General features: G+C 53.1%; 2 protein-coding genes across 4 annotated transcripts; both read left to right on the top strand.

The window, feature by feature from the left end:
* Window positions 1–443: 443 nt before the first annotated feature.
* Window positions 444–10,284, top strand: dtx3 (deltex E3 ubiquitin ligase 3). Of its 3 annotated transcripts, none has more exons than XM_015344490.2 (6): window positions 444–698; window positions 802–957; window positions 1,327–1,370; window positions 3,500–4,317; window positions 4,811–5,028; window positions 7,003–10,284. In XM_015344490.2, the coding sequence occupies exons 3-6, from the start codon at window positions 1,358–1,360 to the stop codon at window positions 7,076–7,078; spliced, it is 1,125 nt and encodes a 374-aa protein (XP_015199976.2). In that variant the 5' UTR covers window positions 444–698; window positions 802–957; window positions 1,327–1,357; the 3' UTR covers window positions 7,079–10,284. The 3 variants fall into 3 exon arrangements, with proteins under 3 accessions (XP_015199976.2, XP_015199975.2, XP_006629479.3); XM_015344489.2 differs by having other exon boundaries at window positions 809–957; XM_006629416.3 differs by having other exon boundaries at window positions 444–957.
* A 5,450-nt stretch (window positions 10,285–15,734) lies between these two features.
* Window positions 15,735–19,444, top strand: LOC102698336 (probable E3 ubiquitin-protein ligase DTX3). The gene is made up of 3 exons (XM_006629441.3): window positions 15,735–16,737; window positions 17,634–17,851; window positions 18,559–19,444. Exons 1-3 carry the CDS (start codon window positions 16,384–16,386, stop codon window positions 18,698–18,700), a joined length of 714 nt encoding a protein of 237 aa, XP_006629504.1. The 5' UTR covers window positions 15,735–16,383; the 3' UTR covers window positions 18,701–19,444.
* Window positions 19,445–19,824: the final 380 nt, after the last annotated feature.

Genomic DNA, 19,824 nt, shown 5'->3' on the forward strand with positions numbered 1-19,824 from the left:
AGTAATGGATGAGCTTCAAACACGTGGGAAAAATATTCATTTCCATCACAACGCTTGACTGTGAAAAATAAAAAGTGAAATTAAGGAAATACTCCCCCGGAATATGAGTGCTATTGCCGCACGTGGAAATGATTCTCTCCCCCCAAACGGCCGAAGCTCGTTGAGAAATAGTGCACAGTCATCTCTTATAGCAGCAAGATGGGAGGAACAGAAACTCTTTTTTTTTATCCAGCGCACCGCAGACCTCGGGATGCGCTTGTCCCCCGCCGCAGGGAGTGCCCGGTGGAAAGCGGGTCAGGCTGTGCGGGGAGAGCGGGCGGAGGAGGTGCGCTCTCCCGCAGCCCTCCAGCCACAGGTCCGGCGCGCAGCGGCGCCGCACCGCTCCGTCAGCTCTGACCAATCCTGGAGAGCCCGGTGACGAACTTCCTGCCGACTGTGTACACAGATATATATTTATTTTTTGCTGTCATGGAGGGTGGACTTTAAAAAAAAAAAGATAAACAAATCGAACATGATCGCAGGAGTAAACAGAAGTCGAAGCCTCATCGCGGGGGCTGGAGAGCGACCTGCGGCGTCTTGTGGCTTCCCGTAGCCGAATCGCCGTCCGTGTTCACGCGTGGCGACTACTGATAGTGTATCTTTAGGTCGTTTTATGATGTTATGATTTCGCTCAAGGACAACCACATCGAATTCTCCAGGTGGGCTGGGGGGGGGGTCTGGTTTCAGAGCACCGCGGACAACTCCAGCTAGACACCGTGTCAGTGTTTACTTGCGGGACGATCTATAACCCGGGTCTTTAAGCCTGCAGGTCCAGTCGAGTCGGCTTCCGCGGGGATGCAAAGACGCAAGTCAGACCTGAAAACGCGACGCTAAAACCCGAGTCGGGGGTTCAGTTACATTTTGCGTGGAAAAGACAATACACAGCTCTCTTCCGGTGTCGGCGCTGCAGTCTCGTAGGTGAGCGATTCGGTACTTCTCTGCTGGGGCTGCTGGAGCTTGTGCTCGATAAGAATTGTTTCAGTAAAACCTGGTGGCTTCATGTACCGACTGGCTCCAACAGGCCTTTGTTGTTGTTTTTTTGCAGAAAACAAAAGTTTAAATGCGAAGGTGTTTTTGTGTGTGCTTGTTTTTGTTTGATGTACTGTATTGCCTATTTTATTTGCATTTTTATTGCAGGAGAGGGTGCCGCGCGATCCTTTTAATCCTGTTTGACAGTTCCTGCCTCGGGTCTGTCTTTGTTGTTGAGGGGCTTTAAAGTTTCTCAAAATTACAGCGTTCTAAATTGGCTAATGACCTTTGTTTTTTTTATTTTCTCTTGGCTAACAGGAAGAAAACCCCGATCAAAAGGATTATATATATGGGATCACAAGGTACGTTTTATTCATCCCAGTCTGTGGGATTCGTTTTTTCTTTATTATTGTAAGGGAGACTTAAAGGGGGAAACCACACACACACAACAAGAAGAAAAACACCGCCGTCGTCACCCGAGCTCGAACCGAATATAAAATTCTTTAAAAAAATAAAAGCAGTCGATGTCATGACGAAAATAATAATCCCCAAGCAAGGTGAGCTTTGTGTAGGACCATCCCTGTCTGCTTCTCCTTCCGCGCTGCGCCGAGTCCTTGGAGCGCCTGTTGGCACCGCTGCTCTCCGAAGCCCAACGAGGAGCATGTCATGTGACACACACACACATATATATATATGATTATATATCGGAAGAAACGACTCCTCTGTTAGCGGTATTTTTTCTGCCTCGCGGGCGCCTGGCGCGAAGTGACGGATCAGGCGCGTGCGGTTCGGCAGGAGCGGGTTCGGGGCGCCGGGTCGGAGCCGCGGCCGGACGGGCCGGACGGGCTGGCTGTGCGGGGCGGGGTTGGGGCTAAATTAGGGAAACTATCTCGACGGTCTCTGAGAGAGAGAGAGAAAAAAAGGTTATTTCTCCTTTTCATTCACAACGCCAGAGCCAGCGTTCTGGGTTCGGGTGTCCGGTCGAACAGGGACGCCGCGGTTATGTTTTAATCTGAAAATATTATTTTATTCCGTGGCGCAAACGCCCGACTACGGTCCTGTTGATTTAAAATGCAAAGTTTTTTTTTTCCGGCGTGATTAGCATCAACACAAATCTACTCCTCTTTTCCCCCACGACGTATTAAAAATTCAGTCTTTTTTAGAACGAATTGAGCGAAAGCAAGATGCTCCGCTGGGAATTTATCTGAAAACGGCACATTAATTTTTCGTTTCGTTGGTTGATTCTTTAGGGACATGAGTGATGTTCAAAAACCAACATTAATGACTGCTGTGACACAAAAAACAAACATTTTCTTGACCGGTTCGCGCACAAGAAATGATAAAAAAGCGAGAACATAACTTTCAATTTCATTCGGGTTACTTAATTGTGGGGAAACTGCAAACCCTTTAACTCCGTTTCCACTGTTAATCATACAGGATTTAGTTCTTAATCTATTCACGAATCAGTTTATGGATTTGTAGATATTGTTTTTCACCTGTTGTTAAGTAATATTAGTAATAAAATTAGCAACAGAATTTCAACGGCCCTATCGAATCGCACGTTGAAATGCTCAGAAATGAAACCTTTTTAATTCAGAATTCGGTGTTGCGAAAATCATGTGTTGAACACATTGTATTGCGTTTATTCGGGGCTTTTCAATCCTAGACAAGGTGACCGTGTAATTGGATTCATACTTTTATTAATTAGACTTTGATATTTCCTTCATTCTGTTTTAATCTTTGATCTGGTTAATAATGAATTATTAAAGTATAGTGTATGTATTGGCCATGCCAAAGGGCTTTAACACTCAACCAGTTGTTTTAAATTAACCAGCTAATCCCTGCACTGCCCAGCTAATCCCAGCACTGACCAGCTCTAGGTCACAACACTGACCAGCTAATCCCAGTGCTGACCATCTCTAGATCACAACACTGACCATCTAATCCCTGCGCTGACCAGTTCAAGATCACAACACTGACCAGCTAATCCCATCACTGACCAGCTCTAGGTCACAACACTGACCAGGTAATCCCAGCACTGACCAGCTCCCTAGGTCCCAACACTGACCAGCTCTCTATGGCTCAATGCTGTCTGGTTAATCCCAGCGCCGACCATCTCTCTATGGTTCAATGCTGTCTGGTTAATCCCAGCGCCGACCATCTCTCTATGGTTCAATGCTGTCTGGTTAATCCCAGCGCCGACCATCTCTCTATGGCTCAAGGCTGGCTGGTTAACCCCAGTGCAGGCCCAGCAGAGATCATCTGTGTGTCGCTGTCTGGAGAAGCCCGGTCCCAGGGGCTGAGTGACACGACCCATTCCCAGACCGGCGATGTGTGGGCTGTCGAGTCCAGCCTGTGCCGCAGGGGTCTCGTCTGGAGGGGCTGCTGGTGGAGGGGTCCTGAACCGCTCCGTTTTCCTTGGGCTCCAGCCCTGAAGACATGTGCGTGGCACTGGCCCTCGTAACCGCTTCCCTCTCTGGCTTCCCTGCAGTCTCCTTGGCCGCGATGAGCGTGAGAGCGGGGCGGGGCGGCGACGAGGTGCTGGTGTCTCAGGCCGTGTGGGACTACCTGTCGGCGGCGGGCCAGCCCTGGCTGGCGGAGTTTCAGAGCGGCCATGGGCTGAGCGCGGGCGTGGTGCGGCGCGCCGAGAGGGGGGGCTGCTGCACGGTCAAGCTGAGGAGCCCGGGCGGGGAGGGGCCGGGCTCGGGGCCCGCCCCGGTCTCCCCGGCGGCCCGCCGGGCCTTCATGGACCTGTGCCGCAGCGCCCGCAAGGAGATGAACCGGAAGGAGGGGGCCCCCAAGAGGAAGCGCTCCCTGATGCCCTGCCTCGGCGGCGGAGAGGCGGACGGCGAGGGCAGCCTGCTCCCGCCGCAGCCGCGACGCTCCCAGAGGCAGCAGCTGCGGTGCAGGAAAGCCGCGGACCTGGGAGGCGGCCTGTGCGCCCCGGCCCCGCCCCCCCGCGACCTGCTGCCCCGCAGGGAGGCGGAGCTCAGTGGGGGCGGGGCCGGGGGCGGGGCTCTGCCCGCCGAGGTGGAGGACGGTGGCGTCTGCTCCATCTGCATGGGGGAGATGGTGGAAAGGACCACTCTGGACCGGTGTGGCCACGCCTTCTGCCGGACCTGCCTGGACCGCGCCTTCCAGGTGAAGCGGGCCTGCCCCGTGTGCCGGCTGGTGTACGGCCAGCTGATCGGCAACCAGCCGGCCAACGGAACCATGACGGTGGAGAGGGATCCCGACCTGGAGCTGCCCGGGCACGAGGGCTACGGCTGCATCTTCATCATCTACAGCTTCCCCCCCGGCACGCAGGCGGTGAGACACGTGGCCCTGCAGGGAAGACAGACATCACCCGCAGTTAAGGGGGCCCTTTTCAAGAGGGTTGGGCAACCCCAGTCACAGAGAGACACGCCTTCAATGGCTTTTATTGCAGTTTTAACGTACAGTTATTTAATTGAACTAATTCTTTTAATCAGGAAGCAGCATGGTGGCGCAGTGGTTAGCATTGCTGCCTTGGAGAGCTGGGGCCCTGGGTTCGATTCCAGACCTGGGGTGCTATCTCTTTGGAATCTGGTTTCCTCCCACAGTCCACAGGTTAATTGGCTTCTGGGAAAACTGGTCCTGGTGTGAGTGTGTGTGTCTGTGATGGACTGGCGTCCTGCCCAGGGTGTACCCTGCCTTGAGCCTGTTGCTTTCTGGGATTGGCTCCGGCTCCCCCTGAGTTGGAAATAATGGTGAGGAAGGAGGCGGCCGGCTGGATGCGTGGAGGTGGTTGGAGTAACGTCCTGTTGCTTTGTGCCCTCTGCAGCAGGAGCACCTGAACCCAGGAGTGCGGTATCCTGGGACGGACCGGGTGGCGTACCTGCCAGACAGTCCTGAGGGCAACCGGGTGCTGGGCCTGCTGAGACGGGCCTTCGAGCAGCGGCTGATCTTCACCATCGGCACCTCCATGACCACGGGCATGAGCAACGTCATCACCTGGAACGACATCCACCACAAGACCTCCGTATGGGGCGGCCCACGCTGGTAGGGTCTCCACTACCCCCACCCCCCCCCGGCACCCCAGCCCCGCTGCTCTTCCTCCTCCTCACTGACCCTCCATACCCCAGCCCTGCGGCTCTTCCTCCTCCTCCTCCTCACTGACCCCCCACACCCCAGCCCCGCTGCTCTTCCTCCTCCTCCTCACTGACCCCCCACACCCCAGCCCCGCTGCTCTTCCTCCTCCTCCTCACTGACCCCCCACACCCTAGCCCCGCTGCTCTTCCTCCTCCTCCTCACTGACACCCCACACCCCAGCCCCACTGCTCTTCCTCCTCCTCCTCACTGACCCCCCACACCCCAGCCCCGCTGCTCTTCCTCCTCCTCCTCACTGACCCCCCACACCCCAGCCCCGCTGCTCTTCCTCCTCCTCCTCACTGACCCTCCATATCCCAGCCCCGCTGCTCTTCCTCCTCCTCCTCACTGACACCCCACACCCCAGCCCCGCTGCTCTTCCTCCTCCTCCTCACTGACCCCCCACACCCCAGCCCCGCTGCTCTTCCTCCTCCTCCTCACTGACCCCCCACACCCCAGCCCCGCTGCTCTTCCTCCTCCTCCTCACTGACCCTCCATACCCCAGCCCCGCTGCTCTTCCTCCTCCTCCTCACTGACCCTCCATACCCCAGCCCCGCTGCTTGTGCCCGTTTGTTAAGTGTTCTGTGCAGGGAAGTAGTTAAACATTTCCAGATTCTAACAATGAGCAACTGCCAGGCTGTGGCACTCTCACACCGACAGGGCAAGACGAAGAGGAACTCTCTGCACCATGAGGGCCGGTTTCAATACCCTCCCGATGGGCAGGCGAGGCAGAGCAAACGGATATTAATATGAGCAGTCGTGCTCGTGACGCAGTAATGGATTCATGGATGACTCCTACAGTATGAGGGCCAGGTTCAATACCCCCAGGCTCCGCCCCCCCATCTCCGGTTGGGCAGGCAGGGCTCCACCGAGACCAGGAGGGTTCAGTCTGTAACATGGAAGAACAGACAGATCCACAGCCAGGCCAACGAAAGGATTCCGATAGACCCAGGTCACAGGTCATGTGACGAGGGAGAGACCCCCCCCACCCTTCGTCGCAGCGAGGCATGGGGGTTCCCCAGCTGTTGGCCCGCTGCTGGCAGAGCTCTGCCAGGGACAGGGCTGGGATCGGGCATCTCGGCTCCGGGTGAAGCCACCCCTGAGACCCCAGCAGTCCGGCAGGCGGGTTCGAGGGCAGTCAGACGGGCGTCGCTGTGAGCCCAGCCCGAAAGGCAGCGCGATGGGGCCGTGATCACCAGGACCACCGCGAATGTCCGGCTCTCCCGCGAGCTGCAGCACCGCAGCGACTCTCTGTCCGAGCAGCGCTTGCCCACGGTCAGGATCTGCGAAAGCTTGATGCGATCACCTGTTAATGTCAGCACAGCACCCAGTACTAATTCCAGAGCAGTGATATCTTTTCTATAATATATAGAAGATCACTTTATTGGCCAGGGGAGAAATATGCAATTTGCAGGGGAAAAATATGCAGTTTCTTGTATGAGGAATTCATCTTTTCACATACCCCAGCTTGCTCTCCATGAGAGACACAGACGGAGAGAAGCTTGGGGTCAGAGCACAGGGTCTGCCATTGTACAGCGCCCCTGGAGCAGCTGGGGTTAAGGGCCTTGCTCAGGGGCCCAGCGGAGTAGGATTCCTATGCCGGCCGCAGGATTTGAACCGGTAACCAGTCACAGGCGCAGATCCTGAAGAAAAGCCCTTAAAGCCCTTTACAGCCAGTGGGGACTCCCCTCCACCCCACCTGGATGATGCCTAACATTCTAGTTTTCCTACTTCCTAGTCCTCGAGGTCTCAGTCCTTTCCACCAGTGTAGGTTTCCTCTCTGTTCATGTTGGACTCCCTCGGGATCGTCAGATATCATTGCGGCATGCTGCTTGCTGTCTCTTCTCCCTCTCCCTCCGTCTTGAAACCCTCCCTCCTCTCCCCCAGCTTCGGGTATCCCGATCCCACCTACCTGGTGCGCGTGACGGAAGAGCTGCGGGAAAAGGGGATCACGGCCGACTGAGGCAGGAGGAGGAGGAAGAAGCTGGGATTCGGGATGGGATTGTCTGGGCAAGGCTTGGGACCCTCAGATGGGCTCCCGGAGAACTGTCCTGGCGCGATCGGACAGCCCCCTTCCACGACCACCTGTGTGCCGGTACAGTAGAGGTCATGCAACACAGCGGACAATTCCCGATTCCGGGATCTGGCTCGAGTCATTACCTTGTGATTGCGGAGAAGCCAGGGAGAGGAATGAAATCCGGCCTCGTTACTCGCTTTGGTTTGTCTTTACGCTTATGTGCCGAAGATTGGGGTTGGAGTTGGGGTTGAGGGCGGGGGGGGCGGGAATTGGAAAGGTGAATTTTTCCATGCAGTTTGGATCAGCATTCCATGCTTTTGCAAAGTTACAATGAACTGTTGCACAGACAGCAGGCAGAGCAGAAATTCTGCTTTTCACCTGCAGCACTGACAAGCACGCAGGCAGCAGCTGGGACTGGTGCTGGCTGTGTGATGCAGACTGTTGGCGTTTCATAATCGGATCCGGCCCCGGATGTTCAGAATTCTGATCCACTCCAGGTTTTGCCAGTTGTGGGCACGTTCGGTGAGCTAAGACTAGACATATTTCAACATCTTATTTCGATCTCAGAACTTTACTGGGAGTGCATTTTTATGGACAGATGTGCCATGATATCCAAATGCGCTTTCCTGCTTCAATAGAGCTCCACAGCTGGTAAAACCTGAAATGGATCTTTGACTGCTACGCAGCCGGAATCGGATTGGCTTCCCCGCGATCATCAGCTCTTATCCTCATCCTGTGTGAGTTGCAGTCCTGTTTTCCTGTGCGTGTGGGTTTTTTCTAGTCCTTTGGGCATTTGCAGGCCTGGGAACACCGATCGGCCAATCAGCGTGCTGCATGGTGACGTCGCATTTCCTGTAGCGCTGGCCTGTGGCTCTGAAGCTTTAATCTCTTCAGGGGAACTTCAGGGCTTCTTGGGGGAGGGGTGGGCAGTGGGCAGTGGGCGGGGCAGCTGATTCCGGTCAAATGCTCATCTTGTTTAACTTGTATAACCCTCATGGGGACTCGTCCCCCTCCAGTGACAATCGGCTCCAAAAGCCTCTGTCTCCCATCACTGCTTTTACCTCTCCTTTCAGAAATAGCCAACGGAGTTGATGAGAAAGTGTAGGGAAGCAGTCGGACCTGAGGGAGGGAGAGAGAGAGCTCTGCACGTCAGTGTGTTTCCAACTGCTATTAGAAATATTTAATACTTCAGAGCAGCGACAAATGAGAGGAGACTGTGTGGCCAGTCGAGCTTGTTTTGTGATCGGGCAGCGGGTGTTGTGGTGACAGGAGGCGTGTCTTTACACAAAGGGCTGTGGGAGAGTGGAGCACGCCGCCCGGCGGCGGTGTTGAGGCCGATTCCCAGCTGGCTGAGCTCCAGGTATCCGTTTGTTCTCACGAATGACCGGGCCCAGAGGCGCTGAATGGCCCCTCTCATTTGTGAGCTCTCTTACCTAGTGGATGTCAAAGCGGGGGCAGAGAAAGATGCTGCTTAGAGAGAGTGCACTGTGTCTAGATTACGCTGTTACAAATAACCTGGTGACAGGCGTGGATTGCAGATAATAGACGTGTTTAACTGATGCCTTCATCTCTGTATTCTGGCAATTCATTCAATGTAGTAATTCCTTTACCTTTACACATTCAGGACTGGTGGCTGATTTTATTTTCAAAACGAAAACGTCTGTGACCAAGTCACAGGAGGGGACCTTTGACCCCCCCCTGGCCCAGACAGAAGCAACAGCAGCAGCCGTGCGCTGATCCGCACACACGACCAGGAGGACTAGAACAGGAAGACTCTCATCCTCCGGTGCTTGCTTGACCAGTCGCTGAGTGAAGGGTCACACTCACTAAACCTGTTGGGTCATTTCAGGAAGAGCGCCTGTACCTGCAAGTACGCAATGACATTTCTCAATATTAAAAGGGGCCCTCCAGAACACAAATATGTAGAAAAAAGTGAATCCCATTAAATCATTTGGAGAGCCTGACAAGTAAAGATGTTTAATATCATTCCGACAGGCATACAGTATACGAGCCCTTTAAATGTATTCTAGTGTTTAAGATACATGTGTTTCAATATGTCAATGAATCTCTTGTTTTTAAATGTTTAAATATTTTCAAGCTTTCTACGATTAGATCTCTCATGGGAGAATTAAAAATAAGTATGTCTCTCAACTCCTTAGCACTTTTGGCCTGATAGCAAGAGCTTTGTGTGCCCACATGTATGTGAAAAGCCATTTTGAAAGACAGGTGCTGCCTGCTCTGGAGAGCTCCGAGGAGCAGGGCACAATGGTGTTTTCCTGCCAGACAGTGGAATCTGTTTGGCCATCGGTTTATTAGTAAGAAATACATTATAAAAACTATTGAAGATCGGAAACCAGTAAGACATTTGTTTAAAAAAAAAAGAACAAGGAGTTCCTCTGTTGTCTTGGCAGGGAAATGTCATGGTACCTTTCCTGGAAAACCGTCTCGGAGGCAAGAGCGACTGACAAAGTCGGAATGGCAGTGACAGGAAGTGGAGGGGGGAAGGGATTCGATGTTACACCCCTCAATGTGCGTCAGATCAGCACAGCCTCCTCTTATCTGTTATCAGGGGCACCTTGTGAACAAAATAGGGTAGATTTGTAATACAACCAATTGAACAGGTTGTGCAGAAAGGTTAAGAGAGAACACAGAAATGGCACAACCTCTTTAACACAAACAAGCAGCTGCAGATCCATTGGATTCACTCACCTGTTTTACTCATTGAATGTATCTGCTGTATGTATATTTTTCTGAACTGAAAGGGTGGGAGAACTGCCTTTCAAAAAAAAATGTCTAAATTGTTTGAGAATGTGGGGCAAACTAACTGTAAAAGAAAAAAATGTTTTTTGTGTGTTTTATACGGTAGTTGTTTTCTTGTGTGTGACGGGACCAATAGAGCTAACCTGTAGAAGTCAGGCTCACGGCAAGATTGACACAAAAAGATACATCATCCTCAGCTCAAATATTTCTATGCAGTACAAAAAAGAAAAAGTTTAAAATATTATAAAATTGCACATTGATTGTTCTTAATTAATATTCTGCTTTTATAGGTTGTGTTAATTTCTATTTTTGATTGAGACTTCTTTGTTAAAAAAAAACTAAATTCTGTGCTTTACATTTTCATACTTGAATAAAGGACTGCTGTTCTGGTGCTGCTGTGTAGGAGTGTCACTTGATAACAGGTGTGCTTTGTTCTTGGGGGTGATCTGTGGGGTGACTGCTTTGAAGGTCTGCCCTTGTCTACCCAAGAGCAGCATCTGAAACCCCGATGCTGGGGATCTCCAGGGTGGTCAATCCAGGGATCTCCAGCCCTGATCCTGGAGAGCTCCAGGGTGGTCAAGCCAGGGATCTCCAGCCCTGATCCTGGGGAGCTCCAGGGTGGTCAATCCAAGGATCTCCAGCCCTGGACCTGGAGAGATGGAGACTACCAGACTGGTCATATTAAGGATCTCCTGGGATGGAACTGGATACCCCCAGACTGACCAGATTGGGGCTGTATTAGAGCAGTTGGAGACCCCCAGACTGGTCATATTAGGGCTCTACTGGAATGGGGTTGGCGACCCCCCTGACTGGCCAGGTTGGGGCTCTACTGGAATGGGGTTGGCGACCCCCAGACTGGCCAGATTGGGGCTCTACTGGAATGGGGTTGGAGACCCCAGACTAGTCGCATTGGAGCTCTACTGGAGCAGGGTTGGAGACCCCCAGACTTGTTGTCGATGACTCATGAATGTTGGAATAGATGGCCTGCCGCCCCCTTGTGGGGATGAGGAGAAGGTCGTTTTCAGGAAATGAAAGAGACCCACAGTCCCTAGGGGACAGACACCCTGCCTCACTCTGCTGACCCCAGGCTGGGGGGGGAATTCCTGCAGGTTGTATAGGTACTTTTCAATAAGGAACAGATTGAAAACAGGCGATTTGATCTGAGAAACCTTTTTATCCATTGGACTATCCCAGGGTAATTAAGATCAGGAATCCAGTGAGGACCTGGGATTTCCTGAATGGAGACATCCATTCCTCGTTCAGGTGTGAATGATCCCATCTTGCTCCAAGAGTCCAGGCCCAACAGCGGGGCCTTTAGCCCTGCTGCTTCACACTGGAGATCCTTATGTGTGGAGTTTGCATGTGTCCCCATGGATCCTTCCCCTTCCCAGAGAGTTGGCAGGTGGGTTGAATGGAGTGTGCCCTGCGCTGGACTGGTGTCCCGTCCGGAGTATGGTCCCTCCTGCTGCCCTGTGCTGCCGGCCTGGTCAGCAGTGTGGGGTGGCCATCAGAGCTGTGGAGCCCTGAGTGGGAGGGTGTCAAGCCACCCACTGGGTGACTGCTGTTGCACCCTGGAGCGAGGCATTTCACGCACACTGCCCCGCTGCACAGACGGGAACCCTCTCCTGTCGTGACCGGAATTGATCGTGTATTCCCACCTGTCTTGTGTCTGGTGAAACTGCACCGCGAGATTAAGCGCTCGGCTGGGCAGCAGATCTATTTCTGTCTTCCGAGCGCGGTGCGCAAGCGCGCCATCTGCAGACACGCACGACCGCTTCAGCGCAAGGCGTCGACGTTCATTTAATCCACTGTTCTCTTTTCTCACGGGGCCGTGGAAACTCCCACTTATGTTCGTTTTTATGCCCTGGGAAAGTTTCAGAGGAGAAACTCCCAAAGCCACGTCTGTTTTTTTCTTCCTCCTTTCACACGACGCGTCGCCGCTCGGAAGGGCGGCCCAGTCGGGATCCTGCGGGCTTCTGCCCGGCCCGCCCCGGCTCGGATCGGATCGGCCCGGTCCCGGGGCCTGGTGTGTGAATTCGCCGCTGGATCGATGTGAAAGAAGCTGGTCATAATAAGCGAATGGGACCGCTCCTCCACAGTGCCTAAAACCGTCCCTCCACGTCCTGAGCAATACTGACCAATTCATGTCCCCGAAGACTTTATTTTTCGCCGTCATTTTTTTAACATTAAAGGGGTTAGGCGTCGCTTATCACGTTATGTGTAGCGCTAGTGTGGGCAACGAAACTGCACGTTTTTAACAGAAAGTTTATTTTTTTAACTGGTTTATTTAGAAACCAGTGTCAATTATGGAATAGATGTATTTGCTGCCGCCTACTTTTTCATCAGGTCAGTCCGGATTTTGGCGGTTGGAGAACTGGGTTCACAATACAGCTGTCTGGGTAGACAAGAGGACGATAAATCATTGTGTCGCCCCGGGCTGAAGGTCATTATTCACAAAGCGTTTCCACTCATTCGCTGCGAGCGGTATCTTTAACGGAGGCCGTAGACTCCAGATAAGCAGTGAAAGCGATGAACCGTGTTTTGTTCACTCGGAGTGTCGTGTTATCAGTTCGTACAGGTTAAATTCGTCGAATGCAACAGGCAGGAATACAACAGGTGGCGTTTTATTTTGTTTAATCCTTTTGTCACGCTCAAACCCCACCACTGCGCCTGAACTTCGGACCCCTTGTCAACAGCAGAGGTTGAACCCCACAGTTACACGCAGGTATTATCCCGACACCACACAGAGCACGCGTCAAACAGGCGGGACGAAGCCGTTGGCCCGTTTGGTAATCAGGAGTTTGGATATCGCCCAAGTCGTTCCTGGAAAGAAGTCACTTCCACTACATGGCTGGGCAGTTTGTTCCACACTCCCACTGCCCTTTGTGTAAAGAAGTGCGTCCTGTTCTCATTTTCCCATGTACTTCCACACAGTTTCCTCGTGTGCCCGGTGGTTCTTGTCTCACGGTTTCACTTGTGGCACTGAAGACCTCCCCTAGACTACCCGTCAGCGTCTTTGAATATTTTGAAAACTTGCATCGGGTCTGCTCGTGGTATTTTCTCTTCACGACTAAAAACGAAGCATCCTATATATAGAAAGCAGCGTTGGCTGTATCTACACACCCTGTGCTTCGAGGCCACTGCGTCTGTTTCGTTTGAAACGAAAAGGCAATTGAAATGTAACTGAATGGATCACTTCTTGTTTGAGTTTTTTTTTCCATAACTACAAACATTCCCGACAGTCTGTGAAACGTTTTTGGGAGCGATGGAAAGAAAAAACCCGCCACATTTCTGACTTAATGCAGGTTGAGGCATTTTAGAGTTTGCGTCATTTCCAAAAGTATATTTTCGCTGGAAAACCGGTTTCTCACGGCCTGTTTTCCGATTATGACGTTTCAGAATAGGTTTTCAGACCCCGTCTGAGTGGCTGCTGCCCCCTACTGGCTAAACGCTGCAGCTGCGCCGGTCAGTCCGGTGTCAACGGCTCCCATCGGCTATCAATTAGAATCTGCTTGATTGTCCTCACACAGGGTTTGTCATCACCGGGACAACAAAGATAGCATATATACAGCGTACATAAAACACCCAGTAGGTTTTATAGATCTATACAATTCTGTAATATAAATAACAATACAGTAAAAAAAAAACACGATTCAAATGTGAGGCACAGGACTCGGGTGTGAGCTGCATGCTTTTACACGCTGTCAGTGCAATGCTCTGAAGGGGCTGGAAGGAATGACTATATTCAAGCAATTCAGATTGGAGATAAATAGATTAATATGAGACAAAAGTACAGCATGTCACCGTTTATTTCTGGGTATTTCAGTGCTTGTGTGTGATACCATTTTAGAATAATAGTACTTTTTATGGTCAATACCCCTATTTTAGCTGAGTAGAAGTATTGGGACAATTGGTCGCCAGGTTTTTCTTATCAGGTTGATGTTTCCTGTTGCACCGATTCTGCACATTAAAGGGCTGTGAGTGTGTAGTGTTGATTTAGCCTTCACTCTTCCCCTTGCTGTCGGCCTTTAGAGGCTGTTGGCCTAAACCAACATGAAGACCAGAGAGCTGTCTGTGAAAGAAAGCAAGCAATTTGGATGCTGAAAGAAAAGAAGAACGCAACCAGAACCACAGCACAGAAACTGGGCATAGCAAAATCGGCAATCTGGAATATCTTGAAATGGAAAAGAACACTATTGTGCTTCGCAAAAAGCAAGAACCGGGCCAGCCAGGGGAAACAGCTGCAGTTGATGATAGAAAAATCATCAGAGCTGTGACGAAAAACTCTGTGAAATTGAAATTGCCAGCAATCTCCACTGTGCAGGGGTGAGAGTATCACAACCTGGAAGAGGTGTTAGTGGGGCCAGCAGGGGGCGCTCACCCTGCAGTCCATGTGGGTCCTAATGCCCCAGTATAGTGACGGGGACACTGTACTGTAAACAGGCGCCGTCCTTCGGATGAGACGTAAAACCGAGGTCCTGACTCTCTGTGGTCATTAAAAATCCCAGGGCGTTTCTCGAAAAGAGTAGGGGTGTAACCCCGGCGTCCTGGCCAAATCTCCCATTGGCCCTTACCAATCATGGCCTCCTAATAATCCCCATCTATGAACTGGCTTCATCACTCTGCTCTCCCCCCCACTGAGAGCTGATGTGTGGTGAGTGTACCGGAGCACTATGGCTGCCGTCTCATCATCCAGGTGGGGCTGCTCATTAGTGGTGGTGGATGGGGATCCCCATTACCTGTAAAGCGCTTTGAGTGGAGTGTCCAGAAAAGTGCTATATAAGTGTAAGCAATTATTATTATTATTATTATTATTATTATTATTATTAATCTACTTTTCCCAGGAGGATTATAAAAGCTGCACCACAAGATGCAAACCTCTCATCAGTACCCAAAATAGAAAGGCCAGGTTACAATTTGCTGGAAAGTACAGAGAGGAGCCAGTAGAGTTCTGGAACAAAGTGCTGTAGACAGATGGGACAGATGGGACAGATGTCTACGAGAGTGATGGCAAGGTGCAAGTGTGGAGACCGGAACAAAGGGCAGACGATCCGAAGCCCATAGTCCCACTTCCCTGTGAGCGTGCTGGAGGTGGTGTGGGGGCTTGGGCATGCAGGCCGCCCCTGGAACTGTCTCACTCGCCTTTATTGACGACGTAACCAGTGATTGTAGCGGCAGAATGACTTCACAACTGTGTAGAAACATCCTGTCTGCCTGTGACAAGAAACTGCCTCCACACTCATTGGCCTGCACTTCCTCACGCAGCACGACAGTGACCCAAAACACACTGCCGACGCCACCAAGGAGATCATCAGGAGAGAAACAGAGGAGAGTCTTAGACTGGCCATGTCAGGCTCCCCATTCACATCCAATCAAGCAGACATTTCACTTGCGGAACTGAAGTCCAAAAGCCCCTAAAACAAACAGCAAAGGCTTGGCAAAGCATCTCGAATCAACACACCCGGAGTTTGGTGATGTCACTAGTGTTGCAGGATTGATGCAGTTATTGTGTCCAAAGGATTTGTAACTCAATACTAAGTTTTATACTGCTTTGAGTTAATTTGTCCCAATATGTACGCTCACCTAAAATGGGGGAATGGACCACAAAACGTCTTAGAAGTATACCACTGTACAACATAAAAGCACAAAAATACCCAGAAATCAAAGGGAAAATGCTGTACTTTTGCCCCATAGTCATCTTTTCATCCCAATTCCGAATCACCTGAGTATACAGCACAAATCGCCATTTTGACTTCACTGTCCCAATACTTTTGGAGGGCACCGTATGGTCCACGACCCACACCTAAACCCTAAAAAAAAAAGGTTAAAAAAAGCACTTCTGTAAGCTGGGGATCGAACTACAGGCGCTCGCCGGCCGGGGAGTTTCGTGCGCTGACAGAAAGGCGAAAGTTATCCAGCTACTGAAAATGAAACTTCGCAGCAGGAAATCACCCAGACCGCGTGCCCAAGCTGCCACCCTGCAGCCCGATCGCAACAGAGAGGGCGCCGCGAGGAGGAGGACCTGCGGCTCGCTTCGCCTCCGACACGGTTTGAGAGACGCGGAAAGAGCATCGCTTTGAAGGGGAGGGCGGCCGACGCGACACCGGAGGGCAGAAAACTGCTTGGTAACTCAGGCCGGGGACGTGTTTGGCGCAAAGCGCTGGCAGACTGGAGGCAGGGCTCTCGTTTCCTCTGGTCGAGGTGTGCACACCTGTGGACCTGTCTCCGCTTTGAAATCTCGCTGCCTGGCCGATCCCGTTCAAAGATTACAACAACAACAACAACAACAACAACAAAACGGGACATTACTAAAAACGTGCGTGTCGGGGGTCGGAGTTTCGCGACGACACTGTGACGCCGGATGAGATCGACTTTTACGGCCTCGGCAACTTCTCCACTCAGCGGCGCGTTCCCAAATCCCCAAGCTTCAGCCCGGCCGGTGCTGCCGCTGCTGCCCGCTCCCATCCCCACTCGTGTGCGCGACGGAGAGGATGAACTGGCCTGCGCCGGCGGGCGAGTCGCCGAGCCGGGGCGCCTGCTCTTTCCCCGGAGCCGGCTCGCTGAGTCCGGCGCCCGGGGAGGACTACTGCTGCATCTGCATGGACGGGATCAGAGAGAAGAAGACCCTGGAGAAGTGCCGGCACTCGTTCTGTCGCCCCTGTATCGACCAGGCCTTCCAGTTCAAGGCGGCCTGTCCGGTGTGCCTCACTTTCTACGGCACGCAGATCGGGGACCAGCCGCGGGGCGGGAGCATGGCCGTGACCCGCTGGACCAGTCGCCTGCCGGGGTACGAGCCGTACGGCACCATCGTCATTGACTACACTATCCCGTCTGGAGTTCAAGAGGTGAGGCGGAGAGGTCGCACTCGGCTTCTCTCTCGGGGTGCGGGGGGGGGGGATAAGATTTCCGTTTCACGAGGATCGCGACTGATCAGGTCTTGTTTCAGGTCACCGCCGCTCACGCTTAGCGTTGATGTTTTTGAGCAAACAAGATCTATACCGGTAGAGAGGCCTTGAGCGTGGTGCGATTTTTGGGAGTGAAGTATTGGCTTTTTCACTCCACAAATACGGGTTGTACAGGCTGTCAGAGCGCGTTTGCCATCGCAGCACAAACACCAGTCCTCCCAGTTAGCGGGGAAGCCCTACAGAGGCTGGCCATCTGGTGTCTGAGGCACAAAGGAGACGGGACAGGGACTGACTCGCCATCCCAAATGCGCAGCACCCGCCTCTGGCCGCTGCACGGGAGCCTGCAGCTCGCAAAACCAGGAGTGGATCAGCCCCTGGGCCCGGGGTTTCTTGTCATGTGTTATTGTAGCTGCTGCAGCAGTTCAGCTGTGTCACCAGATCATACCTTCATCCCTTGACATCGCATCTTCACATCACTGCCAGTAACCGCTGGTCCAATTCAGGGTCAAGCATCCTGGCCAGCTACTGGCACAGGGCAGGCTACGCCTTGGACAGGACGCCAGTCCCTCGCAGGACACACACAGACACACACACTCACACCAGGGCCCGTTTCCCCAGAAGCCAATTAACCGGCCAGCATGTCTCTGGACCGTGGGAGGATACTGGAGCACCTGGGTATCCCACTGCGAACACGGGGGTAACACGCAAACTCCACACAGACCGCACCCGAGAAATCGAACCCAGGGCCCCCAGCGCCGGCGGGCGGCGGTGCTGACCACTCTGCCAGCCTGCCTCCATCGGTTGTCGGATTAAATCCCTGTCCGGTGTCTCCGCAGCGGGGACACCCCAATCCGGGCGCGGGCTTCACCGGGACGTCCCGCAGGGCGTTCCTGCCGGACTGCGCCGACGGGCAGCGGGTGCTCCGGCTGCTGCAGAGGGCCTTCGAGCAGCGGCTGACCTTCACCGTCGGCACGTCGGCCACCACCGGCCTCAGCAACGTGGTGGTCTGGAACGACGTCCACCACAAGACCAGCACGCACGGGGGACCCCAGGGGTACGCCAGCGCCAGCGTGCTCGTCGTAGTCCGTCGTGACTTCATTCCAATAACCAGTCCTTCTGTGCACAGTTTGTAGCGCCTTTCGTCCCCGGGGGACCCCTTGTCACTTCAGCACCCCCTCTTGAATCTCGGATCACACCTGTGTCAGTGCTGAGCTGTCATCAGCTGTTCACACACAGGAGGGGACCCAGCTCCTCCCCAGTGAAGAGCAGCCCCTCCTGGGAGACACACTGCAGCCCCACTGCACAGCAGCTCAGGGCAGGAGAGAGACACTGCTGCTCCAGGGGGTGAAGGGAGGACAGACTGTGCAGGAGCAGAGTGTATCCAGGACACCGGGGTGACACCCCCACTCTTACAAACAGATCCGGGGATCCTTATCGAGCCCTTACTCGGGGCCTCGTGTCATCTAAGGGACAGCGCCTCCTACAGCACAGTGTTCCCTGTCCCCACACTGGGGCACTGGTCTGGGAATACAGAGCCGTACAAAGAGCGCCCCCTACTGGTCCTCCAACACCACATGCAGCGGCATCCTCATTGAACTTGGTCCACTAACCTCTGGGTTGTCAGGGCAGGCTGCCGCTGGGATTCCTCTTAGGGTGGCGACTCGAGCTGACTGCCTGGCACACAGTCCTTGAGCAGGGCTCCTGTGTTTGTAGGCACGAACTGTACAGATCCTCTCAACCTGTCTGTCTGTCTGTCGACAGGTTTGGGTATCCAGACCCCGGTTACCTGCTGAGAGTTCAGGAGGAGCTGAGGCTGAAGGGGATCACCGAGGACGACCTCAGCGCTGGCCTGGAGAAGGTGTGTCTGGGGGGCCCTGACCGGGCCGGGCCAGTCCAGCAGTGAGCCCCGGCCCCAGGAGCTGTGAGGCAGCAAAGCTCGGGTGTCACCGAGCAGCACAGCACGGAGAGGGATGCTTTCGCGGTGCAGGAGCTCGAGTCGGCTGGCGGAGCTGCCCTGACCTTGACCGGGACTGATCGTGAACCCCACTGCTCGCGGGGCAGGCCGGAGCAGATGTGAAGCTGGCAGGGTGGGAAAAGGCTATGTTCCTTTCACGAGGGCCAGAGCTGCAACGGGGTGCATTTTCTCCTGTAGGCTGATAGAGACTCGGGGTTACCCGACTGTGTGGTCAGGCCACAGGGCGCCCCCACCTTTGCCTTGTGCCCCACAGATGGGTTTTGTTTTCTTTGCCCAGACTAAAGCAGCAGTTGTCGACCCCTGGGACTGAGGAGATGCCCCAAGAGAGTCAGGTGAAACCCCCCCATCCAGAGAGCAGCCGGGACCCTCCGGCCCAGAGAGCGCAGGTTCAGTTTGGGTGAATATCACTGGCCGACTGTGCCCGTTAGAAAAACACCAGGTCGGGCCAGATCCAGATTTTCGAGCTCTCTTTAAATCAGCTGTATCTGAAGACCTGGGAAGATGACTAACGTCCGGTTGAGCCTGGAGCGGAATGAGCTGGGCTGGAAAGAAATCCCGTTGGACTGTGGAAATCCAGGATTGGACTAGGCTGTCCTGGGATCAGGGAGTCATCAGTGTTTGCATTTTGCCATTCCTGTCTGTGCTACAATAAAACAAAAAGTATGAAAATCACAGGTTACGTCTCCTAAAGAACTGGTATGCATCTGCCAGTATAACATTAAACATCTTTATTTACTTGTCAGGCTCTCCAAATGACTAAATAGGATTCACTCATATTCTAAATATTTGTATTCCAGAGGTCATACTCAATTGAGTTGTCAATTCGGAGGTTAAGGACACTTGCTGTTACTGAAATGACCAAACCAGTTCAGAGTCCACTCAGTGGTCAGGCACACTTTAGGGAAGCAATGTTTCTCTGTTGTAGTCTGCGGAATCATATGTGCAGACTGGCACTCTGTTGCTGTAGCTTGAGAGTGCAGGCTGTTACCTGCATGAATTGATTGGTCATGTCTGTGCTGAAGGTCAAAGGTCACTTCCTGTCATTTCAGGCC

This window comes from Lepisosteus oculatus, chromosome 1 (genome assembly GCF_040954835.1).
Source record: "Lepisosteus oculatus isolate fLepOcu1 chromosome 1, fLepOcu1.hap2, whole genome shotgun sequence".
In the NCBI taxonomy this organism is placed as follows: domain Eukaryota; kingdom Metazoa; phylum Chordata; class Actinopteri; order Semionotiformes; family Lepisosteidae; genus Lepisosteus; species Lepisosteus oculatus.

Coding starts and splice junctions, on each gene's coding strand:
- dtx3 (XM_006629416.3), top strand. Junction 4,318..4,810: donor TCCCCCCCGGCACGCAGGCG/GTGAGACACGTG, acceptor TGCCCTCTGCAG/CAGGAGCACCTGAACCCAGG. Junction 5,029..7,002: donor GTATGGGGCGGCCCACGCTG/GTAGGGTCTCCA, acceptor CCTCTCCCCCAG/CTTCGGGTATCCCGATCCCA.
- LOC102698336 (XM_006629441.3), top strand. CDS start 16,384: ATGAACTGGCCTGCGCCGGCGGGCGAGTCGCCGAGCCGGGGCGCCTGC. Junction 16,738..17,633: donor TCCCGTCTGGAGTTCAAGAG/GTGAGGCGGAGA, acceptor GTGTCTCCGCAG/CGGGGACACCCCAATCCGGG. Junction 17,852..18,558: donor ACGCACGGGGGACCCCAGGG/GTACGCCAGCGC, acceptor GTCTGTCGACAG/GTTTGGGTATCCAGACCCCG.